Genomic DNA, 23,661 nt, shown 5'->3' on the forward strand with positions numbered 1-23,661 from the left:
CCATTCACTCTCAAACCGCCTCTCAACAATGATCCAAGCGCTTCATCTAAGTCATCTCATGGTTTGTTCATCATGCAAATCACTCCCGACCCTCAACCGTATCCTAGACCTCAGCTTCGACCTCAGCTTCCGCCTCAGCTGAGTCCCCGTCTCCATCCGCTTGCTTCTCTGCAAACTCGGTCGGCAAGCCCATCGCAGCCGCCACCCACTGGCCTTCTCCCAGCTCATCCGCGGTTCCGTAGTATTCCTCCCTGCCTCCTGCCTCCAACAAGACCGACTCGGAGGCCACCTTGTCCCCAGCCTCGCCGCCGAACACGCCCACGCCCACCGTCACGCTCTTCCAGTCCGGCACGACCTGGACGCAGGCGTGCTGGCTGATGAGATCCATTTCGCAGGTGATCAACTGCTGGTCGCTCCCGCCTCTGTCCCTGCTCGCCTCCCTCGACCCGATCCCTCCTCCGCCCGCAGCCTTGTCCTCCCTCGGCAACGGCCGGATCGCCACGCTCGGCAGCCATCGCGGATAACCCTCGCGCAGCGGCACGAGCGTGAGCGGGAAGCTCTTGATCTCGCCTTCCCTGGCCTCGAACTGCACGCGGCGCGCCCCGCCCAGCAGCCAGATGTTCGGGTCTGCGTCGATCTCGTACACGAAGCTGACGGGGTCGTCGGGCGCGGTGAGGTTGGCCGCCTTGACGAGCGACGACACTTCGTCCCACTTGCGCGTGTGCTTGATGCGGAGGGTGGCGGTCAGAGGGGCGCCCAGGGGTGCGATGGGCGGGGTGAAAGCCGGCGACGGGACTGGCGTGATGAGGTCGAGGTGGGCGATGTTGAGGATCTGGACGCGCGGGACGGCGACGGTGATGGTGATGCGGCGAGTGATTGGTGAGATGATGGCCTCGGTACGGTCTTTCGGGGGAGTGACGTCAATAGTGGGATTGTTCTTGTGCCACTCCTCCAACCAATCCTGCAATTCCTCTCGTATGCTGGTTGGGAGGCTACCAATGGTCGCGCTCCAGCCGGCGTCTTCAAACGAGCCACAACGGAGCTCGTCATCAAATGAGGCCCGGTGCCAATCATCGGCTGTAAGGTTTACCTTCAGGTGCTCCCACAAGCGGGGAAATAGTAATCTGCTCAAATAGGCAAACTTGCTTTCCTGAACCGATCTGGAAAATTTTTCTTCCAGCTTCTCATAGACGTGGTCATCGAGACAGCGGTAGTTGATTGTGAGGGAAAGATTGGAGTCTGCGGCATTTGCCAAGCTGGTGCCCTCTTTCCTGAGGATTCGATACACAAAGGCAGGCGGCTGACCCGGGCGTACCGGATTCCGAGATCCATAGAGCTTGGCCGGATCAACATCAAACGCATGCGTGCCCTTGAGCTGGATGTTCAGCACGTCCAAAGGTACATGATTGGACGTGGTAACTTTAAATGTGGAAAGGAGCATGCGCTCCATAAATTGGTCATGCACATTGACATCGAGCGGCAACTCAATGTTGATAGTGCAGTTATCGCGGAATTCGCATTCCCCTTGCTCCGTGTGGTAGATAACCTCAAGCTTGATGTGGAGCTCGGACAGGTTTACCTCCAACTCGTATGGAATGCTGATCCTTGTGGCAGTCTGTGCCGCCATCTCTGACAGCCCAAAGACGCCTGGGCCCGGCCGATCTGTGATTTTGCCGTCTCCATCAAATACCTTCGCATTGGCAGTGCGCAGCCTCAGTCCAGCTGACGCGGCTTTCAGATGTACCTCGGCTTTAGTAATGTTGTTTCCGAATGTGCGGCAGTCTAGCTCTAACGACTTGATCTTGTCGATATGGATTGCGCGTGCTACTGTCAACTTGGCATCGAATGCTTCTGCGCGGGGGTAGACGAGAACGCGAAATTTCTTGGGAACTCGCGAGCTCGACAAGGATGCACCTGGGATCGAGATGCCTAGTGGCTGCAAGGTTTCTTCTTTCTTGACCGTCTCGTATGTGAAGTGGATCTTCTTCGCTTCCAAAACGACTTTATCGACGGCGTAATAGCCGAGAGTAACCACCTGCTCTCGTTAAAAGCCGCTAGTCAAGAAGCTTCCGGGTCAGAACTTACATTAGTGTGGACCCATGCAATGGTTTGTCCTTGCTTCACGTCAAGCTTTTCTTTTGTTTCCAACCAGATGTCTCGATTCTCCCCGGGGTCCATGCTGACAAGACGAATCTTCGCTCTGTCAAACTCCATGTCGTCTTCAAGAAGATGACGGAAAGTGAGCATCATTTGAAAGCCATCTTGTTCCGGGTAATGTTGGATGTAGGGGTTTACGATGACGTCGGAGAAGTACCGGTTCATTGGCGCAGGAACATCATACGGCAACCCCTCGGAAAAGGAGACCAACTCATGGAGGATGCCTGTCGTGTCTAATCGATCATCGTCAATCCACGGGGTGTGAATTGATGCTCGACGCATCTTGAGAGAGACAGAGGGCTTTCTGTTGGATGCTGACTTTGCCAAAAGATCAAGCAGTACCCTGACATACTCGTCCTTCCGGTTGAGTTTCTTGAGACACTGAGCATACATCTTCAACATGGTGACCTCCACAAGGTTCCACCTGTTCTGCGCGTACAGCGGTGCCATTCTGCTGAAGTATGTGGCCGCTGCAGAGAAGTCTCCCGATTCACTGTAGATTGATTAGAAATATCTTTTGCAGGGGACGAATTCAAGCCTACAATTTCAGTGCAGCGAGATCGCCCATTATGCTCTCTGCAGATTTGGACCTAGTTGCTGCAAAATAATGCTTGACGGCAAGATCGCTGAGTTGCTACAGAATATATTAGCAATTTCACCTAACCGCTGGTGAACTTCAATACCTCGTAGATGTTCCTAAAATCTTCGTTGGAATCCAGGGCTCCTCGCAGCGTGCTTTCGCAGATGCCCGCAATCTTCCCGTCTTTAGAGCCTTTGTTGTTGTCATTCTGTTCCTGCTCTTCTTCGGGTGCTGGCTCTGGCTTGTCGTCGTCAAGTGAAACATCGGTAAACTTGTTTCCTTCGTGCTGTGCAGCTACCGCGGCCCAACCAAGGAGCCAGCTTAGCTTTGCCCCAAGGCGCTCTAATATTCTTCTCTGGACGAGGTATAACTCTGCTCGATGTGCAGCAAGCTCCAGCTGGCCAGATTTTGTTTGCGTGCCGATGGTGGCTGCTTGATCTTTCTTTCCCAGTTGATTGCCTGTGCTGTTGAACCTGCTGTGTTCATAGATGACCTGGTCCTTACGATTAGACGATGATAAATCTTGGACCGATGCACGACGGTCAAGCAGCGAGCTGTTCCTCTTCGGATGAGCTAGGCCCTTGTGTTCAGGAACGGACACCTTGAGATCCTGCTTGGGCCCCAACGGCTTTCCTGACAAAGAACCCGCGGTTTTGTCGAAAGTTGTGATTGGGAGATAAGACGATGTGGTATCGTCCAGAATCTGCTGTGCAACAGCATAGCTCCACGAGGTCACAAAATTGTCTATGATGTCAGTGGAAACTTTCTCGACTTCGTTTTCAACCCTGGCCCAATGTCAGTTGAAGGTGGGTAGTCAGCTTGCAGTCTGACTTACGCATGAGTCAGATCATCTCGTAGTATGTGTGCTGCAATGTTTAGAAAGCTCATTGCTCGACGGCAAAGCTCAGCGAGAGAGGTGAGATCCTCAGTCTCATGGTCTTCCGGCCCGGTACGTGTTCCCAAGAAAAAGTCGTCCGTCGACGCCTTCGCTTGCTGAGCCGTCGACGGCCGAGAGTTGGGTCTGGAACTAGGTCTCGAGCTGGAGAGGAACTCGGATCTCGAGATTGAAGCGTTTCCCAGTCGTAGAAGGAGGGCCATTTGGCGTGAGAATATGTAGCATCTGAAATCGAAGATTGAAATGTTATTGGAGAGGATCATGGCTCGATAATCCTTTCGCGAAGAGCTGATGGGCTTATCGCCAAAGGGGTTGGTTCCTGATGATTTTTTACAAACGAGGAACTGCTTCTTGACATCTTCAGTGTATTCAAGAAACGAGCCGCCGTAGCCATCAGCTGCACGCTCACGGATGATGGTGTCGAGGCCAACGGAGAGCTCGTCGTAGCCCACGAGCGCATCTTCGACAAGACCCACGCTTTCAAACCCCCTTGCAAGGCCTTCTTTGAGGACAAAGAAAGTATTGAAATTCCAGCCAGGCAAATGGCGTTGGGCGTCCTTTTCTTTAATGTCCTCCTCATACTGGCTGACGCGCAGATCAAAAGAGGAAAGGATCAACGTCTTGAATTTGATAATGGTATCGCTCCAGCAATTGAGGATCTCCTGCGGGCTGTCGCTGTAAGGATTGGAAGCTTGGCCAATGCCGGGAGGAATCAGATGCGGCGGAATGTCCTTCATTTCCAGGCGAATCTGGGAGACTCGATCCGCGGCGGACTTGCCGGTGGAGTTGAAGTCGGAGCGGATCTTCTCGAAAATGGTGGTGGATCCACGGCCCGGCCATCGCGAGCCGCCGGTGGACTTCTCGATGGCACCAGTGGAGGCGCTGGCGGAGCCGCTCAGGCGCGGCTGTGTTGCAGCAGGCGTATCAGGCAGCACCACGTGCAGAATCAGCCATTCGAAGGCGTCGTGGTTCTCCTGGGTGCTCTTGGTGCCGCTCTCGGAGGCCGGGGTGTTCTCTTTGACCCACTCGCGCAGCAGCTTGCGGGACGTCACCTTGTAGGTGTCGTTGTCGTCACAGCGCAAGATGAAGATTTTGAGATAGGGCGTCTGGCTGAGGCCGGGGATCTGGTGGCGACGGCGCCCCGAGCGGCCATCAGAGGAGCCCGGGCGCAGCGACGAGGCCGAGGCGGCACGGCTTCTGCGGCCATCACTAGAGGGCGGCGGCAGCGACTTCAGAAAGTCATCGGTGGGATCGCGGCCGGGCACAAAGTCCACGTGCAGCGAGTCAATGGAGCGCAGCGGGCGGGCGGGGGATTTCCAGTGCAGGTTGCGCAAGGGCAGGCGAGCCCTCAGGTGCGGCTCCAAGATGCTGAACAGGCCATTTGGGTCGTGGTACTCGACTACAAGGAGGGGTTAGGCTGGGTTGGGCATGGGCTGCAAGCTGGCGACATACCCGTGACCTTGGAGCTGGAGGAGGAAGCCATGGTGTCCAGGGCGTGACGCGGTGCGCGGCGCTGGTCGGCATGCCCCCTGGTGCATCAAACGGCCCGGCGCAGCTGCAGGCTGGAGGTGCGGTGCAATTTAATGGGTGTTGGAGTTTTGGCCGGTGAAGGGGTGCGCCCGGGGCAGCCCAGGCCGCGAAGGGAATGCGTGTGGATCTGCCCCACAACCAGATCCAACTGCCGCAACGACCCTTTGCCCCGCGCAACGACGTCCCGCCCGCCCTCCTTGCGCGCTTCAGCCTTGCGCCAGCCCAATCCTGGCGCAGCACCTCGCTGTGGTTGGCTGCAATGAATACGCGGATCCTACTGCTGCTTCGCCTCGCACCGTTCCTGGGCATCGCCAGTCGCAAACCACCGCCCTATACCCTTTCCGGCCTCAGCTGCACGCCATGTCGCGGCGCTGCCACGCGCACTCTCTGCTTATTCCTATCACGTTGAATCATCTTCCATCTATAGCGACAAAGAAATCAGCCTGGCTGGCTTGCTTTCTGTAGATCCTGTGTATATAGACATGGCGCGTGCCGCTGGAAATCGGCACCAAAATCTCAATCTCCTTGTTCTTTTCATCAGATATCTCCTCATTCACATTTAGCGACGCACCTCTTCAACATGGGCGGACGTGTCGAAGGAAGCATGTGGTACTACGCCCCCGATAAGGCGGCAGCCATCGTCTTCATGATCCTGTTTCTCCTCTCTGGCGTCGTACACCTCTACCAATGCTTTCGGTACAAGTCATGGCGTATCACAATATTCCTCCCCTGGGCTGCTCTCATCATGAGTGCTGGCTTTGCAACACGCCTGGCCGGTGCCTACCACATCGAAAGCCTGGATCTCGTCATCGTTTCAACCGTGCTGGTCATGACCGGTCCACCCGTCTATGCTGCGAGCAACTATCTTGTTTTCTCGCGGCTCCTTTTCTACGTGCCATACCTATCCCTGATGCACCCTGGCCGTGTCCTGACTACATTTCTCGGTCTGGATCTCCTCGTCGAAATCCTCGTCAGCAACGGTGCGGTTCGCGTCGCCAACACCTCGCTCACCGATTCGCAGCGCAAGGTCGGCGATATCATGGTCAAAGTCTCACTCATTGCGCAAGCGCTCATCTTCTTCGCTCTCATCGGCCTCGCAATCCAATTCCACATCCGCGCCCGGCGAGCCCGCGTCCTGACGCGTAACCTACGCACCGTCCTCATCATCCTCTACACTACCTCGGCGGCCGTCTCCATCCGCTGCATCTACCGCATCGTCGAGTACTTCGAGGGCTACCACGGCGTGCTCATTACGCGCGAGTACTTCTTCTACATCTTCGAGGCCGCCCTCATGTTTCTCACCACCCTCATCCTCAACATTTGGCACCCCGGTGCCCGTCTGCCGCGGTCCAACACGGTCTACCTCAGCCAGGATGGCGTGACGGAGCTGCATGGTTTGGGCTGGGGAGACAATCGCAACTGGGTGCTCACCACCTTCGACCCGTTCGACTTGGTCGGACTGTTCACGGGCAACGACAAGCGGACAAAGTTCTGGGAGATGACACCTGATGAGATTGCGGCGATCGAGGCGGAGCGGAAGATGAACAAAAGGAGCGGATGGAAGGTTGCGCTGGACCCATTCAACTGGTTCGGAAAGAAGAACGAGGCGAGAAATGGCACCAAGGGAAAAATTGACGGTACGGCTGCGCAGAATAAGACGTCTGCGGAGGATGTTGTGTGATTAAAGTACCTCCGTAACATCATCATTACGTGGAATATTGTATATTACGTAGCAAGTAATTTCTGTACCTCTCTTGAATAGATAGATAATCGCCGGAAGACGTTATATTCCTATCGTCCGTGCATCAACGGCTCATCGTACTGCACGCGTTGGGGGACTGTCACACCATGTTCGAGCATAGGGATAAGTAATATTATAAGCGGGCAAGTGGTATGTACCTCCTACGAGCCCTTTTTTCTCTGGTATCGAATTCATACCGCTTCATTGTAAGCGACATACACGAGTTTACAAGAATTTCCCACCCAACGCCCTCCTCACAATCGTGGACACATCTAAATAGTCTAGGAAACACGCACTCCCCGCACATGCGAAGCATCTCCCGGCCGCCAAGTATCCTCTTGCCTGGTGCCTGGCGCCAGCCACCCCACGCCACTCTCCCTTCTGGGTCTACCCGGTCCTATGTCATCATTCTTCTTATCATCCTTCTTGAATCCATTCGCGAAACCATTAGTGTACGAGTGTTGCGCCACAGGGGTGCCGCTGGAGCTCCTGTCATTCATCTTTTCGAGGGAAACCGGAAGTAGCGACTCTTGCTTGGCAGAGTGCAGCATCTTGGCCTTTTGGTCGGCCTTGTTGTCGCGTGTTCGATCGTATAGGTACAGGCCCAGAAAAGTCAGGGCAAAGCCCAGTGCCTGGATATGTGTGACGGGCTTGCCGAACCAGATGATGGCGAAGACAATGACGAAAACGCGTTTGATCAAGCTGGCGACCGAATAGGTAACGGGCGACACCATGGAAAGGAGGACGAATGCAACCAGGTTTTGGCCAAAATGGAAAGTTCCGTTGAAAATGTACTCCAGGACCAGGGGGCCGTGGTCCAGAGAGCCTGGCCTGACGTTGAGATCGATTGAGGCATCATACAAGAAATCTCCCAAGATATCGATGCCTTCCGCGAAAAACCAAATCGGCGCTGTGAAGATAAAAGCCAAGCCAGCGGAGTAACAAAGCAGATTCAGCTTATCGGGCTTTCTCCGTTTCATTGGTTGGTTGTCCTGCTCAGCTTGCTCGGCTTCGTTGAATAGCTTCTTCGACACAATGTTCTGGGTAACAAAGAGCAGGGCACTCCCGAAAGCGCTGATCAATCCGATGAAATTTCCGGAGAAGTTCGCGGAGCAGGCCATGATGACGCCAAAGGTCAACGGAATCAACGACAAGTAGGTAGTAGGCGCGTAGCGGATATTGAAGTAGAAGCGGTAGGCCAAGACGGTGAACAGAGGCGAAAGACCCTTGATGGTGTGGACCAGCGAGACTGGAATTCGAGACATCGCATCGGAACTTAGGATGTGTCCACCAATTTGGAACAAGGTCAAGGGAAGCGTTGTCATGATGAGATCCCTACTTGGAGGCCGAATGCCATATTTCAATGCCGGGATCATGACCTTCAAACGTGGGAATACCGTGGCTAGCCAAGCCAGAACAATGCACCAGGAGGATACGAAAGCGAATTGTATGAGCGTTAGGGTGACCGGTTTGGGGAAAGCCGTAAGGATAGCTTTCGACGACGTGTTGGACATGATGGATGTTGAGTACCAGATGCCGCAGAGAACCTATGGCGGTCAGCGCAATTCTCGAGGGTAGTGCGGTGTCCACGAGGAACATACTATGAGCTTGGCCGACACAGGAGCCCTCAGCGCGTCGGCGATTTCATGCGCGTTGGCGCTGATGCTTCCTCGACGGCCCTTGATGGTTCTAATAGCCTCGCTCAAACTCTTCTGGCGCCCGTGTCTTGTGCCTGTGCCGGCATTTCCATTGCCCCAGCGAGATCCCTTGTCCTTTCGCGGATACCAGCGGTCGCCCGGCGGGAAGCCGTTTTCGCCATTTTTTAGCGGGCTCGGCGAGCGCACGGGAATGCCAATATCGAGAGTGGTCTCTTGGTATGGGGGTAGGACGTCGGGCTGAAAAGCTGGGAACTTGAAGGTGCTCGGGGACGCAGAAGCCGAGGAATGTCCCTCGTTGTGGGAGTGGGAGTCGTTTGCCATAAGGCCGGGTCGATGTCGGTATCTCAGGTGTCGCTCAAGCCATGGGAGTGGTCAGAGGGTGGGCGGGGCGGTGATGTGGGCAGGTGAGCGACCGGACAATGGCGCAATGTGCCCTCGGGCGGGCGAGACGCGACGGCAACGTATGTCGTTCGGGAGTCTCGTGTTACGCGGGTGACGGCGAGGGTGGCGCTCTTAGAATAGACACGAGCGTCCAGGTGTGGGAAGGGAGCGGCGCGGGCGTGCTTCTGGCTTCGAGACCGGGCGTGAGGCTCTGCAGATGGCGAAGTCCGGGCGGTGTTGCGCGCTGCTCGGTCAAGTCTGGAAGTCGATGAATGGGCCGCCGAGAGTTATGCAACGCGCGGCTTCAACCAGGGATCTTTATGCAAGCTAGTGTCATCCCACCCGCGCTAGTCCCAGACAGGCAACTCCCTCCAACTCCACCTCATTTCAACACCAGCTGCAATCACCACCATGCTTCTCACCAATCATTCATGTCTTCGTCAGCATGGCGCGCCTCTTATCCGCGTTGTTATGTGTCGCTTTCTCACTCGCATGGGCCGCCCATGCCACGCGTCTGATGGAGTCCTTCATGATACCTATGCAGAATCTCTTTGCTAAATCCATCTCCTTCGACGCTGCTCCTGTTGAGTTCTCCGCGCGCTGGGAGGTGCTTGGTCCATTCCAGATAGGCACACGAGGTTGGCAGCCATCCTCCTCGTAATCCTGTCCCCGCACTGACGTGATGTTCCATAGAGGGCCCGTGGGGCGCCGACCCGCTCGAGTACTTCGGCGGCTTTCGGACGTTAGAGTTTAACGAATCTGCAACTTTCAAGAGCTCGCTACCCACCGACGCTTCTGCCAGGTGGTCCACCGTCAATGCCACCAGTGTGGAAAGTAACGAAGCCGGGGCCAATGCTTCCCTGGCTTTAGCTTTCTCCAATGTGGACTGGCAATTTCTGCAAGCTGTATATGGTTGGTCAGCTTTGCAGTACCAATCATGGGCCCGTGGAGAGATTATTGTGAATGGCGATGCAACCCAAACCGTGGTCTTGTATACCGATTGGATCCTTGAATTCTGGCTTGACGGCAAGCTTTACTTTGGCGGAGATTTCTATTCTTACCGTAAAGCACCTCCTGTGCTGCGCCTGGAGCCGGGAACCCATCGGATTGATCTGAGGACGTGGCGGGACGTCCGATCTTTTGGAGGCATCACCGAAGGCGACCCCCAGATCACGACCGATCTTGCTCTCAGAATTTGCAAAGACCCGTTGGAAGTGACACAAGAGCGAATAAAGATACCGGATATCATAGATGGAAGATTTTCTAGCGAGTATGGCTCAGTTTCTGTCCGCAATACGGGTGTTAACACCGTCCGTATCCTAGGGGTTAAACCCCAAAACAGTGTACGTATCGCATTCGATTTTGAGCTCATCTGCATGGGCCACCTTCTCGACTTATCCTCACGTAGAATCGACCAATTGCTGATCATGGCTATAGAGTGACTGGGAGACCGGCTCAGGTAACTTTTCTCATCTGGAAGTTGTACCTGGCCAAACAAAGCCAATCTCCTTTAGGCTTTCCCTGAAGGATCCGAACATATCCGAGCTACGATTGGAGGTCCTCTACACATATGACGGTGCCGGATCGACCCTAAGCGCTCCAGGCGTGCAGCCCGTCGTCAAAAAATCTACCTTCGAATCCCATAAGGTTACCTTTATGCACCCAGGTGGGATTGTTTCGTATGCAATGTTACGCCCACCTGCCAGAAATGCTACCTGTAGCTCACAGTCATCCGCTCCAATCCTTCTTCAGTTTCACGGAGCGGGACTTGAGGCAGATGTAGATGGTGTCGCTCGCGCTCTTGATCCTCTCCCAGATCTTTGCGCATGGGTACTCTTTCCAACCGGAGTGACGCCCTGGAGCGCAGATGACTGGCACGCATGGGGCTTTCCGGATGTTGAAGCCGCTGTTTCGGCTATCTCGGAATGGATCAGGCACAATGTCTGGAACGGGACGAATGCTGACATAGATCGTTGGCTTGTCAGTGGACACTCGAACGGCGGCCAAGGCACCTGGTATGCAATTACCCATCGGCCAGATAAAATCATTGCAGCGGTTCCGGTGTCTGGTTATGCCTCCATCGAACGTTACGTGCCATACGAATTCTGGTCACCAACTATTGATCCTGGCCGACAGTCGGTGCTCCGTTCAGCGCTAAACACATATCGACATGAGCTCTTGGCCGAGAACTGTGAATCGATCCCCATACTACAGTCGCATGGTGGAGCTGATACAAATGTGCCAACATATCATTCTCGGCTCATGAATTTCTTGTTGTCTCAACGCGGAGGCAATGTAGGTTACTATGAGATTCCTGGATCCGAGCATTTCTTTGACGGTATCATGACCACGGAACCATTGCGCGACTTCTATCGGAAGCACATCCCCAATGGCATAGCCGTCACACGATCTTTGAAACGGTTCACCATCGTTGTTGGCACACCTGGCGATATGGGCTCCAAAGGTGGCATTACCGTCACACAGCTCGAGACTCCCGGCCGCTATGGTAGAATGGAAGTCTCTATTGACCCTCGTGATGAAGAGACATGCATATATACCATTCAGACGAAAAATATCCTCAGTTTCAGCGTTAGTCCGCATGAGTGCCAGTCAGCGACCGTCATCGTTCACGGGCGGACCATGGCATCAGCAACAACAACATTCACTACGACCGGTACCTCAACCGTGACATGGGTAAATAACAACTGGGAGGTAAATATAGCACTGAAACATGGCGATGCACAACTAACGTGTATAGCAAAACGTTGATTTGCAGAATGTCCGACGCGGAAAACAACTCGGGGCGATGGATGCAATTTTGCGCTCGAACGGGACATTCAACATCGCCAGCCACGGTCCTGGCACTGGAGAGCTGGCGCTGCAAATTTCCCGCAACCTGTATACGTACTTCTCGGCAGATTCCATCATCAATGGTACAGCGGGTCCCGGTAACTCGATCACAGTTGCCGTGGGCACTGAACTCCCGGACAGCCAAAATGGCAATTTCCCCATTCAGGTTACAGCTTCGGGCGCGCTCCTTGTGCGGGCGCCATCGGGCGAAGAGTATCTTTTTGGCGAGGACGAAGATGTGGCGGCGATCTACCTGCGGCCAGGAACAACGGGGCCGGAAAGCCTGGAGCTTGTTGTGTGGGGAGGAACCGCTCAAACTGCGGCGATAGCGGCGCGGCTGGTGCCGACCTTGACGGGTGTCAGCCAGCCTGATTTCGTGGTTCTGGATAAGAGTAGCAGATGGAAGGGCGCAGAAGGTGCTGTGGCCATGGGCTTCTTCGATGAGCAGTGGAACATCGCGAGCACGTCTTTCTTCGCTTGAGTGTTAGCCATCGAAAGAAAGCTAGCCTCAGGCGCTTACTGTACAGTCCAGCGAGCGACGCAGGTGAAGCGCGGCAGCTGCTGCGCCCGTGAATGTGAAGGCGCGCTGCGGCTCAGGGTCCAGTCAGGGTCCATAAAAGCCGCTTTCCTTGAGCTGCCGGCGCAACTTCTTCCACACCTCTCTTCCTCCTTCCTCCTCCCTCGCTTGCTTGCTCTATCGACAATCCCGCTGCCGACCTGCCGCGGGATTTTGGCAGCTCTGCGTTGCGCGCTTTGCATCGTGGTCTCCCTGCGCGCCCGCTCCCGCGTGCTCGCGTCCTTTCCTGCCGCCATAACACCTCGAAGATCTCGGTAAGCAAGCTGCCACCCACAGACGCTACTAGTTTTGAGCCCGGCAACCTGAGCCTGCAAGTCGATGCTCGCCGATGCTGCCTTTGCCTCCTCCCCTTCTACTCATCATCCACTCCACCCCGCCGCAACCCACTCTCATCTCGTCTGACATCTACGCACGCTTCGATCTGAGTTCAAGCCACTGACCCCAGCCGACCAGAACACGTTCGTGAGACGCCTCTCGCGCTGCGCATATTACGCCTGGTTTACTCTATACCATCCATCCTCTTTGAGCTCCTGCCACTTGTATCCAGCCAATTGCACTTGCTCTCCACCGACTTCGGAAACATGGCTGGAGACGGATCCACTCCTCCGCGCAAGGTCTCACCCTCGCCGTTCGGTCTGCACAGTGATGAGAACGGATCCGAGTCGTCTCCGATCACCTTTGCGGGTAGCGTGGTAAGTGCAATGCCCCACCCTGCCTACTTCCCATGGCTTCCGTGTCTTCGACGCCCTACGGACTTGATGCCAACTCTACCCCAGGGTGCCAAAAGAAACAGCCAGACCATCGCCCGCACCGAGTCACCAATCCCATTGACTACCTCAAAGCTAGGAAACCAGGCTGCTCGTGCCTCCAGCCGCAAGCCTTCCAAGGTTAGCCATGTCGATAGCTCCGATGCTGTCGACATCACCGCTGACACCCTGGCCCAGATGTTGAAGACGGACTCGTCTCCCGACTCGACTTCTGGCAGCGAGTCTCCCATGAACACTCTTCTCGCCAAGCTTTCCGAGCAGCAGAATATCTTGGACAGGCAGAAGAACAACCTGGTAGTTGCTCCTGAGCCCCCCGTGGGAGGCGTTCCGCAAGATCTTCTCATGGTCGGCGCCACCCCAGTAAGTGCCAGCAGCTGCGAGATCAAGATCTACCTGGAGCATGACTATAGCCACCCTCCTAAACCCTCGCCGCTCACTGCGTTTCAGATCGACTCTTCGTCCAATGGTGAGAATTCGACCTCGGCCACACCTGACAAGTCCAACACCCCTGCGACGGACGAGGGCTACAATCTACCCAAGCCCGACCCTATTGCATTCTTTCGCATGCAGAAGGAACTTGCAATTGCGAAGCAGGAGCTCAATCGTATGGACACTGAGCTTTCTCAGACTCGCATCGCCAACCACACTGTCAATCAGGCCCTTGGACCTCAGTCGGATGCCGGATATGACACTCACAGCCATAGCCCCGAGAAGATGATCCCCTATGCCTTCAACACGGGTACCAAAATCGCGTCCGCTCTGTCACGTCAGGACACATGGTCATCCCAGGATGAGGCGACGGCTCCGGCAAGCGAGGTGTTCCCTACTGGCAACTTCAACCGTGGCCGCGGCTCTACAAACCAGGCCATCTGGACCAACGGCTTCAAGCCCAACCTTGCATATCAGGTACCGGCACCGTTCGAACAGGCTTCTGGTTACGGTGCGAGCACGTGGAATGCCGGTGGACGCCAGACTTTCGGCGCAAGCGTTGGATTTGCCATGAACAGTCAAACCGGCTATGGACCAATCCAGCCGCAGCAGTACGGTATGCCCGGCCCTGTGGACAATGGCTATCGTGGCACTCCACAGCTCGTAGATGAGGCGGCTCATTACTCTATGCCGCGCATGAACCCTCCCAGCAGGCCGACTTCTGCATTCGGTGGACGCAACAATGGCTGGAACAGCAACTACACGTACAACAACCCTATCGGTGGTCCTCGGTTCAGTCCGCCCCATATGCAAGGTAACGGCATGTACCAGGCTCCGGGCGCTTACCAGGCCGGCCCCATCGGCAGCCGGCTGTCCCCCACTGCCGCTGAGTTCAATGTTGTGAACGACACTAAGCCGGTCTGGGGGGCTCCTGGTGACCAGTCGAGTTCCACATACATCTCTCCGAACGAACCGATCAACTACCGTCGCCTGCTTGACCGCAACATGAACTGCAACTGGGATCTCATTGTCAACAAGATCGTTCACAACAACGACCAGCAGGCTTCGATCTTCCTCCAGCAGAAGCTTAAAGTTGGCACTGCGGAGCAGAAGTTCGCCATCGTCGAGTCTATCATTGCGCAAGCTTACCCTCTCATGATCAACCGCTTTGGAAACTTCCTCGTTCAGCGATGCTTCGAGCACGGTACTGCAGAGCAAGTCATCGCCATTGCGCAAGCCATTCGCGGCAATACGCTACAGCTGAGCATGGACGCATTCGGCTGCCATGTGATTCAGAAGGCCTTCGACGCTGTTCCGGAGGAGTACAAGGCGATCATGGTCCATGAGTTGCTCCGCCGCATTCCAGAGACGGTTGTTCACCGCTATGCCTGCCATGTCTGGCAGAAGCTCTTCGAACTCCGTTGGAGCGATTCCCCTCCCCAGATCATGAAGTACGTCAACGAGGCTCTCCGCGGCATGTGGCATGAAGTTGCCCTTGGAGAGACCGGTAGTCTCGTCGTCCAGAACATCTTCGAGAACTGTCTTGAGGAGGACAAGCGCCCTTGCATTGAGGAGGTCCTGGCCAGCATCGACATCATCTCGCATGGTCAGTTTGGTAACTGGTGCATCCAGCACATTTGCGAGCATGGAGCTCCGCAGGATCGCACCCGTGCCATCGATCACATCCTCCACTATGCCACGGAGTACAGTATGGACCAGTATGCCTCCAAGGTAATCGAGAAATGTCTCAAGATCGGCGGCACTGAATTCCTCGACCGTTACCTTGAGAGGGTCTGCGAAGGTCGTGCCGATCGTCCTCGTATGCCACTTGTTGACATTGCCGGCGATCAGTTCGGCAACTATCTTATCCAGTACGTCTTGAGCAACTCTAGCCCGCAGCACCGCGAGATTGTGGCTTCGCACGTTCGTAAGCACATGGTCTCCCTCCGTGGCTCCAAGTACGGCTCCCGTGTGGCGATGCTGTGCAGCAACCCGGCTTATGCGACGCGCCCTGGCCCTCCTGCAGGCATGCAGTTGAACCGCAACAGCAGCTACAACCATGGCCGCGGCTATGGAGGCTACCGCTAAATCCGCATCGTCTTCGCTCCGACCCAGAGAAGACAGCGCCGTCACGATCTTAACACCTGAAAATTGATACATGTAGGTATCAGCCACCTTTCGCGGCTCTCATGTCGAGCTTTTTCATCATCGAAATTTCTCGACTGTGTTCCGATCGTATGCGTCTTGGTATAGTCGGTGCGACTTGCCTTTCTGCCGCGCATAGACGGAACAGACAAGGTGCCGTTTCTCTCATTTCCGATGTTCATATCAACTACAGTCAGCATGATATCCGCGGCAGCGGCTGCAAGTTTCATTTTGCTCTTCCGGAATTTGTTTTCTTTCACCAGCTCTTGTTTTCTACTGCAATCGTGCCATCTTCAAGCTTACGGATCGTCACGAAGCTCCGAGGCTCGTTGGATGCGGCAAGCAACAAAGGCAGCTTTCCTACGTGGTCAAAGGTTGGCTTTGTTCGCCTTTGGCATATCAGCTTTAAAATCTCAGTCTTCTTCTGGAAACATCTTTTGGGGAAGGCTCTCACTACCTGCAGCTGTACCTGGGTTCTTTTCAAAGGGAAAAGTTTTCTTCTCTAAATGGAAGTAGTAGTTCGGGAGTGTCGAGCAACGGACACGGTAATGTGACGGAAGGAGTGGGCGGATGATGGATGCTTGCTTCTTTGCTTATTCTGCTTCTTATCTTCATCTCGGCAAATGGTTTCTTTCGTGCTTTAGGAGCAAAGGTAGACAGAGTATTGACAGGGATAACCGTGATTGCGATGAACAGCACCGTGTCGATGACGTTCGCTCGTGATATCCGAGACACGCCAAATGTCTTGCATTCGACTGCAGCACGCCACAGGAGCATGCACGTGCACCGCACCAGTCCGTACCGAGGCGTACCAGCGAAGGCTAGCGCGAAGAATAGCAGAGCCCTTGAATATGGGGTAGCTATGCCTCGGCGATTTTCTTTACAAGGAACAATATACGTGGAAGCTACTGTTCGGGTGAGAATTATGCGTAATTTTTAATTCCACATTTACATGCGGATGACAGATAGCTCCAGCTACCAATGACATGAAGCGAAAAACAGATCCTCCAGCTGCAATACCCTCTGAAGGGGATAGGGACAGATGCCAGGCGAGGGAGCCATGTCTCGCCCGGTGCGAGGCCGGTTCCAATAGTATTATTGCGACAGGGATCCATCCGGACATGAATGCACGATGTTAATTTTAAAAAGTGCATCGGGACAAAGCTTCAGCTCTCTGATTTTGTTGCAATGTTGAGTGAAGCGATCTCGTAGCACGAAGGGAGTAAAGCGCAACGGCCAAGTGGGCGATCTCGTGGTTTGTGCTCGTAGGTCAGGGCAACGACGGGCGGTGATCCAGCCGGCGGAGGGGCAGGGGTCCCCGGGCTCCACGTCAACTGTTTCCAGTTCGCTTGGCCCCCCATCATGCCTCTGCTGCACCTGCCACCCAGTCGACGTTCAAGCCGCGCGTGATCCCTCCGCCAACGCCGTGCTGCCGTCTCCCCAAACTTTTCTGCGCCGCATCCCTAGGCGAGCGACCAGGCTCTCCAGAACACTCAACTGCAGCCCGCATCACTAGCTGCAATGGCGTCACCAGCTCTACAAGTCCCCAATGGCTCTGACAACACCGCGCCACGTCCCTCGATAAGCAGCTCGCATTCGACTCCCTCAGTCGTCATGAATGGCCACTTCGCCGCCGTGGGCGAGAAGGCCACGCCCGAGCAGTACGAGCACGGCGTCCAGGTCATCGACGAGAATAAGGAATTCAAGTACGCCCGCCCTCACTGCTCTCACCACCTCCGTACTGACTGACTGGCCTGCAGCTCGAGTCTCTCCAACTATCTGGCCCTCGAAAAAGTCATCCCCGCCGGCTTCAACTACCATCTGATCTCCGTCTTCGGTTCTCAGAGCACCGGCAAATCGACCTTGCTCAACCACTTGTTCAAGACGTCCTTCGGCGTCATGTCCGAAAACGAACGTCGCCAGACTACGAAGGGTATCTGGATGTCCAAGAACAAGCGCGTGGGGCAGGGTGACAAGTCTATGGCCGACAACATCCTAGTCATGGACGTCGAGGGAACCGACGGCCGTGAGAGAGGCGAGGATCAGGACTTTGAGCGGAAGAGCGCGCTGTTCGCCCTGGCAACGAGCGAGGTATTGATCGTCAACATTTGGGAGCACCAAGTTGGCTTATACCAGGGAGCCAACATGGGTCTGCTGAAGACTGTTTTTGAAGTCAACCTGCAGCTGTTTGTCAAGGACAGCAAGTACGTGGCAGATTCTGGATTTTGTACGACTTGTGTAGCTGACATGAGATTCCCAGGACTACTCCACGCTCCCTTCTGTTCTTCGTTATTCGCGACCACATCGGCAACACCCCTCTGGCCAACCTAAGAAACACTCTCTTGCAAGACATGCAGCGTATCTGGTCGACACTGTCGAAACCTCAGGGTCTCGAGAACTCGAAGATTGAGGACTACTTCGACTTCGCATTCGCCACACTTCCGCACAAGATTCTGCAGCCGGAGAAATTCGTTGAGGATGTGGAGAAGCTCAGCACACGCTTCCGGGAGGGCTACAAGGACCCTAAACTTGCGGGCCTGATCGATGAGGAAACTCACCCTGTTTTTCTGCCGGAGTACCACAGACGCATCCCCGCCGACGGTTTCCCGACCTACGCGGATGGCGTTTGGGAGTCAATTGTCAACAACAAGGACCTGGACTTGCCAACCCAACAGGAGTTGCTCGCCCAGTTCAGGTGCGACGAAATTTCACGAGAGGTGCTCGTCGAATTTGACCAGAAGATTACACCTTTGGAGGAGAAGCAGGCCGAGGGCGTCCGCTCCGGCAAGCCTTCTGTAATTACCGGCCTCGGTGAAGCCATGAACAGTGCCCGCGTCGCTGTCCTCAAGGAATTTGAAACCAAGGCTTCACGGTACCACAAGGGCGTCTACACACTGAAGTCGAAGGAATTGTCTGGCAAAATTGACACTCGTCTCAAAGCATTGTTTACCGGTCAATTGACCGCGGCACACAAGTCCGGCGTCAATGACTTTTCCGAAGCTGTCAGTGCAGCAGTCAAATCGGGACAGAAGAAGGGCAACAACTATGACTTTGCTGAAATTGTGGCTTCCGAAAAGAACAAAGCTCTGTCCACGTTCGAGGAGCACGCAAAGGCTGTCGTGGTGGATGGTGCGCCATGGAGCGAGTACGACCAGGAGTTCGACTTGTACAAAAAGGACCTCGATGATGTGTCAGCACGCTTGCGTCAAGAAGAGATGCGTAGGCTGGCTACTCGCGTCGAGCGGTGGGTGCGCTCCCGTTTGAACGAGTCGGTTGGTTTGGAATTCAACAAACTGGGCTCGGGCCGTGGAGGTTCTGGTGCTCCGGCTGAAGGGGAGAAGCACACTGTAGCAACTGAAAAGGAGCTGTGGGACCGGATATGGGCAGTGTTCACTGAGACTGTCTCTCAAGCAGAGAAGCGTTTCACGGAACGCGCAGGCAGCTTCGATGCATCGCCAGATGAGATTGAGGTTGGCCTTTGGCGTTTACGACGGAAGAGCTGGGGCTGTCTGAGGGCGAAGCTCGATGAGGAGATGATGGAGGGAAACCTCCTTCTCAAGCTGCGCGAGAATTTCGAAGACAAGTTCCGTTACGACGAAACCGGAGTCCCTCGCATTTGGCGTCCGACCGATGATATTGAGGGCATCTACACACGCGCCCGCGAATCCACCCTCACTCTCATTCCCCTCCTCAGTCGCTTCCGTCTGTCGGCAACATCGTCACCGCCGCCTTTGGATGCGTGGATCGGCGCTGCTCCAGCTACCGTCACGCCGGCCGATGAGGAGGACCTGACCCCTATCGGCGGCGTGGACGAGGAGGAAGGAAAGAGCCTGGAAGAAGAGATGACAGTACTGAGCGAAGCCAAGCAGGCAGATCTCAGCGTTCGCTTCAAGAAGACAGCCGACGGCGTCTACGTCGAGGCCAAGCGCGGCGCTATCGGCGGCATCACGCAAGTGCCCTTGTATTTCTATGGACTGTTGCTTGCACTGGGTTGGAACGAGATTTGGGCTGGTAAGTCATGCTCAAGAAACCGTGCACGCGAAACGATCGCTGACTGAATTTTAGTCCTCCGCAACCCTCTCTACTTCATCTTCATGATCCTCCTAAGTGTTGCTGCCTACGTGACGTACACGCTCAACCTTTGGGGCCCCATGTTGCGCATGAGCAACGCTGCGTCGCAGCAAGCGGTCGAGATGTTCAAGGAGCGCCTGCGCGAGTTCCTTGAGAGCAACGAGACTGGCCGCCAGGCCATGGGCATGCCAAGCCGCACCAACACAACGGAGAGCATCGGGCTGGACAGGCTCGATAGCCAAGGCAAGAAGGCCGAGAACGAGGATGAGGATGACATATAGCATGGCCGTTCATTGGGTCAAGATGAGCGTTGTGTTGATTGGGTTGGCTAGTAAAAATAGAAAGGTGCTCAGGGTTGTCTCCTCCCGGTGCTGGATACACAGGAGTACCGGAGTACAGGCGGAGCCGGTGGCAATCTCGCCCTACTGTAAACCACCCTACTCGCCGTGTTTATAGAATGCATTCATTTTTAGCAACACGTAGACCGAGAGACATGAATGCATTGTGCAAGCTAGCGTTGTGACTACGGATCCAGCATTCCACGGCTGGTACGACACTCACGCCGCTGGCAGCAAGCGGGATGGGAACAATTGGAAGAGATGTAGCGCCGTTGGTAAGGAACAGAACGTCATGGGGCAGAGCCCGTGGCCTGCTCCAGCTACGGAGCCCTGCGAGTCGTGGTCTCGGACAAATAGCAGAGGAAATTCTGGTCGAGAAGGATGTCCAGAAGCTCCCACAATAAAAGTTGTCCTCAAAATGAGTTGAGGAGGAAAAGGAAACGGGCAGCGGGCGCTGGGCGAAAGGGTTTTTGTAAGCGACGCCCGGACTTCCAATCAGAGGCGGCGCGATGCGGGTAGGTCAGAAATGGCGCTAAACCGCAAAAGACGTCAATGCGGTGCCGAGTGCCTCCAGTGTGAACCACGCCTCCAACACCACCGCCCATCCAAACCCAGCCCTCCGCATCCCTCTCCACTCCACGCCATGCTGCGGCAACAGCTCCTCCGGTCGGTCAGGCTGCCCCAGCGGCTGGCGGCCGCCAATGCCAGCCGTACCTTCGCCGCCACCTCGCACCGGCCCGCCGACGTCGAGCTCACCATCGGTGCGTCCCACGCTTGTGTGCCTAGCTTCATGAACCACGCTGATTGAGATTTCAGATGGCAAGAAGGTCTCAGTCGAAGGTGAGCCCTCCGCTGCCGCGCCATTGCCCCGCGGGCCACGATGCTGACGCCTGCACTCACAGCCGGCTCCTCGCTCATCCAGGCCTGCGAAAAGGCCGGCTCGACCGTCCCCCGCTACTGCTACCACGAGAAGCTCATGATCGCCGGAAACTGCCGTATGTGCCTTGTCGAAGTCGAGCGCGCCCCTAAGCCCGTCGCCTCGTGCGCCTGGCCCGTCCAGCCCGGCATGGTCGTCAAGACCGACTCTCCTCTCGTGCACAAGGCCCGTGAGGGTGTCATGGAGTTCCTGCTCGCCAACCACCCCCTCGACTGCCCCATCTGCGACCAGGGTGGTGAATGCGACCTGCAAGACCAGTCGATGAGATACGGTGCCGACAGAGGCCGCTTCCACGAGATTGGCGGCAAGCGTGCGGTGGAGGACAAGAATATTGGCCCATTGGTCAAGGTATGCGCCTGGTGGCCAGAGCAGAGTCCTGCATAATTGCTGATACGTTGCAGACTTCGATGAACAGGTGTATCCACTGCACCAGGTGTGTCCGTTTCGCCAATGACGTCGCCGGCGCCCCCGAGTTTGGTTCCACTGGCCGTGGCAACGACCTGCAGATTGGTACTTACATCGAGACCGCCCTCGACTCGGAAATGTCTGGAAACGTCATCGACCTTTGCCCCGTTGGTGCCCTGACCTCCAAGCCCTACGCTTTCAAGGCTCGTCCGTGGGAGCTGTACCACGCCGAATCCATTGATGTCCTGGACGGCCTTGGCTCCAACATCCGCGTCGACTCCAGGGGACTGCAGGTTTTGAGGATTCTCCCGAGGCTTAACGACGATGTGAACGAGGAGTGGATCAACGACAAGTCCCGTTTTGCCTGTGACGCGCTCAGCACCCAGAGATTGACCATCCCGCTTATCCGCCGCGACGACCAGTTCCAGCCGGCTACTTGGGAGCAGGCCCTTGTGGAGATCGGCAACGCTTACCAGAAGATTGCGCCGAAGGGCAATGAATTCAAGGCTGTGGCTGGTGCACTGGCTGAGACGGAGACTATGGTGGCAATGAAGGATCTGGCCAACAGGCTTGGTTCGGAAAACCTTGCTCTTGACACCAAGAATGGTAGTGAGCCGGCAGCTCACGGTGTTGATGTCCGCTCGAACTACAGCTTCAACTCCAAGATCTACGGTGTGGAGGAGGCTGATTACATCCTCCTTGTTGGTACCAACCCCAGGCACGAGGCCGCCGTTTTGAACGCTCGCATCCGGAAGCACTGGCTGCGCTCCGACCTTGAGATTGGTCTCGTCGGCGAGGACTTCGAGAGCACCTTCGAGTATGAGAAGCTTGGCGATACGGCCTCCGACTTGAAGTCGGCCCTGTCTGGTCCTTTTGGTCAGAAGCTGGCTCAAGCTAAGAAGCCTATGATCATCGTGGGTAGCGGTGCTGTTGAGCACGCTGACGCCAAGTCCATTCTCGAGACCGTTGGCAGCTTTGTGGAGAAGCACAAGTCCAACTTCCAGACCCCTGAGTGGAACGGTTACAACATTCTCCAGCGTGAGGCTTCTCGTGCTGGTGCTTACGAGGTCGGCTTCACCGTTCCCTCGCCCGAGGTCGCCAAGACGGAGGCTAAGTTCATCTGGCTGCTTGGTGCCGATGAGATCAACGAGGCGGACATCCCTAAGGGTGCTTTCGTCGTCTATCAGGGCCACCACGGTGATAAGGGTGCCCAGCTTGCTGATGTCGTGCTCCCTGGTGCTGCCTACACTGAGAGCGCCGGTACCTACGTCAACACCGAGGGTCGTGTCCAGCAGACTCGGGTTGCCACCGCTCTGCTCGGCGCTGCTAGGCACGACTGGAAGATCATTCGTGCTGCTAGCGAGTACCTCGGCACCCCTCTTCCCTATGACGACGTCGAGGCTCTCCGCGACCGTATGGAGGAGATCTCGCCCGCGCTCAGGAGAATCGACGTTGTCGAGAAGACTGCCCTGGCTGAGCTTAGCAAGGTCCAGGTCGTTGACCAGAACAAGGGTGCTAACGCTACGAACGCTCCCCTCAAGAAGCCGATCGAGAACTTCTACTTCACTGACGCAATCTCGAGGAAGTAAGTACATCCCGTATCCTGAGTTCCCAACCAATTACTAACAATCCATAGTTCGCCAACCATGGCTCGCTGCTCGGCAGCCAAGGCCGCTAAGAACCCGAACACCAACTTCCTGGCACCAGGAGAACCCTACCCCCAGGTCGAGTACGGCCCGCCCGGTCAGCAATCAGCTGCAGCTGCATGAATGTAAAGAAGTTTGAGAAAAAGAGAGACACATTCATCACCGAGGGACTGTGTAGAATCTACGGTTGTTTTGATGGTTTAAAGCGGCGTTTTTATTATTACCAAGCTATGTACATACTGGACAAATATTCCCTTTTCCCCTTTGCTCCGACAAGCAAAAAAAAGAAGACGTCCAGCTACATGAAGATGCGCGGAACAGGGTATTGGGAATCAACGTGTCCAGTCAAGACGGGGGAGATACGGGGAGGGCGGTAGCAACCAGGGGCCAAACGGCTCGCCAGGGTCTTTGTTTTCTTTTCCTGGTGGCGGTGGAAGAGCGGGACGGAGTAATGACGGCTTCATCTACCGCATTAGATGGCGGTAAAAGATGGATGACGGGGTAGAATAGAATGCATAGGCGGTGTGCGGCCGCTCCATCAACTTTTTTCTTTT

The 23,661-nt window shown here is 55.5% G+C and overlaps 7 protein-coding genes across 7 annotated transcripts; 5 read left to right on the forward strand and 2 right to left on the reverse strand.

Moving 5' to 3' along the window:
• Window positions 1-103: 103 nt before the first annotated feature.
• LTHEOB_1471 (Tmem1 family protein) lies at window positions 104-5,115 on the reverse strand (the record flags this gene model as incomplete). Its single annotated transcript, XM_035510176.1, has 6 exons — window positions 104-2,035; window positions 2,086-2,650; window positions 2,700-2,791; window positions 2,841-3,522; window positions 3,573-5,031; window positions 5,085-5,115. The coding sequence occupies 6 exons, from the start codon at window positions 5,113-5,115 to the stop codon at window positions 104-106; spliced, it is 4,761 nt and encodes a 1,586-aa protein (XP_035365981.1).
• A 627-nt stretch (window positions 5,116-5,742) lies between these two features.
• Window positions 5,743-6,843, forward strand: LTHEOB_1472 (Rta1 domain protein; the record flags this gene model as incomplete). Its single annotated transcript, XM_035510177.1, has 1 exon — window positions 5,743-6,843. One exon carries the CDS (start codon window positions 5,743-5,745, stop codon window positions 6,841-6,843), a length of 1,101 nt encoding a protein of 366 aa, XP_035365982.1.
• Window positions 6,844-7,184: 341 nt separating this feature from the next.
• Window positions 7,185-8,882, reverse strand: LTHEOB_1473 (uncharacterized protein; the record flags this gene model as incomplete). The annotated part of the gene is made up of 2 exons (XM_035510178.1): window positions 7,185-8,450; window positions 8,505-8,882. The coding sequence occupies 2 exons, from the start codon at window positions 8,880-8,882 to the stop codon at window positions 7,185-7,187; spliced, it is 1,644 nt and encodes a 547-aa protein (XP_035365983.1).
• A 577-nt stretch (window positions 8,883-9,459) lies between these two features.
• LTHEOB_1474 (Alpha beta protein) lies at window positions 9,460-12,273 on the forward strand (the record flags this gene model as incomplete). Its single annotated transcript, XM_035510179.1, has 5 exons — window positions 9,460-9,580; window positions 9,636-10,285; window positions 10,380-10,608; window positions 11,242-11,636; window positions 11,701-12,273. The coding sequence occupies 5 exons, from the start codon at window positions 9,460-9,462 to the stop codon at window positions 12,271-12,273; spliced, it is 1,968 nt and encodes a 655-aa protein (XP_035365984.1).
• Window positions 12,274-12,950: 677 nt separating this feature from the next.
• LTHEOB_1475 (Pumilio-family RNA binding repeat protein) lies at window positions 12,951-15,653 on the forward strand (the record flags this gene model as incomplete). The annotated part of the gene is made up of 2 exons (XM_035510180.1): window positions 12,951-13,061; window positions 13,146-15,653. The coding sequence occupies 2 exons, from the start codon at window positions 12,951-12,953 to the stop codon at window positions 15,651-15,653; spliced, it is 2,619 nt and encodes an 872-aa protein (XP_035365985.1).
• Window positions 15,654-17,231: 1,578 nt separating this feature from the next.
• LTHEOB_1476 (GTP-binding protein sey1) lies at window positions 17,232-20,062 on the forward strand (the record flags this gene model as incomplete). The annotated part of the gene is made up of 4 exons (XM_035510181.1): window positions 17,232-17,416; window positions 17,471-17,914; window positions 17,971-19,721; window positions 19,776-20,062. 4 exons carry the CDS (start codon window positions 17,232-17,234, stop codon window positions 20,060-20,062), a joined length of 2,667 nt encoding a protein of 888 aa, XP_035365986.1.
• A 700-nt stretch (window positions 20,063-20,762) lies between these two features.
• Window positions 20,763-23,230, forward strand: LTHEOB_1477 (NADH-ubiquinone oxidoreductase; the record flags this gene model as incomplete). Its single annotated transcript, XM_035510182.1, has 5 exons — window positions 20,763-20,880; window positions 20,936-20,959; window positions 21,022-21,404; window positions 21,458-23,046; window positions 23,098-23,230. The coding sequence occupies 5 exons, from the start codon at window positions 20,763-20,765 to the stop codon at window positions 23,228-23,230; spliced, it is 2,247 nt and encodes a 748-aa protein (XP_035365987.1).
• Window positions 23,231-23,661: the final 431 nt, after the last annotated feature.

Source organism: Lasiodiplodia theobromae (genome assembly GCF_012971845.1).
Source record: "Lasiodiplodia theobromae strain AM2As chromosome Unknown scaffold_4, whole genome shotgun sequence".
Lineage (NCBI taxonomy): Eukaryota > Fungi > Ascomycota > Dothideomycetes > Botryosphaeriales > Botryosphaeriaceae > Lasiodiplodia > Lasiodiplodia theobromae.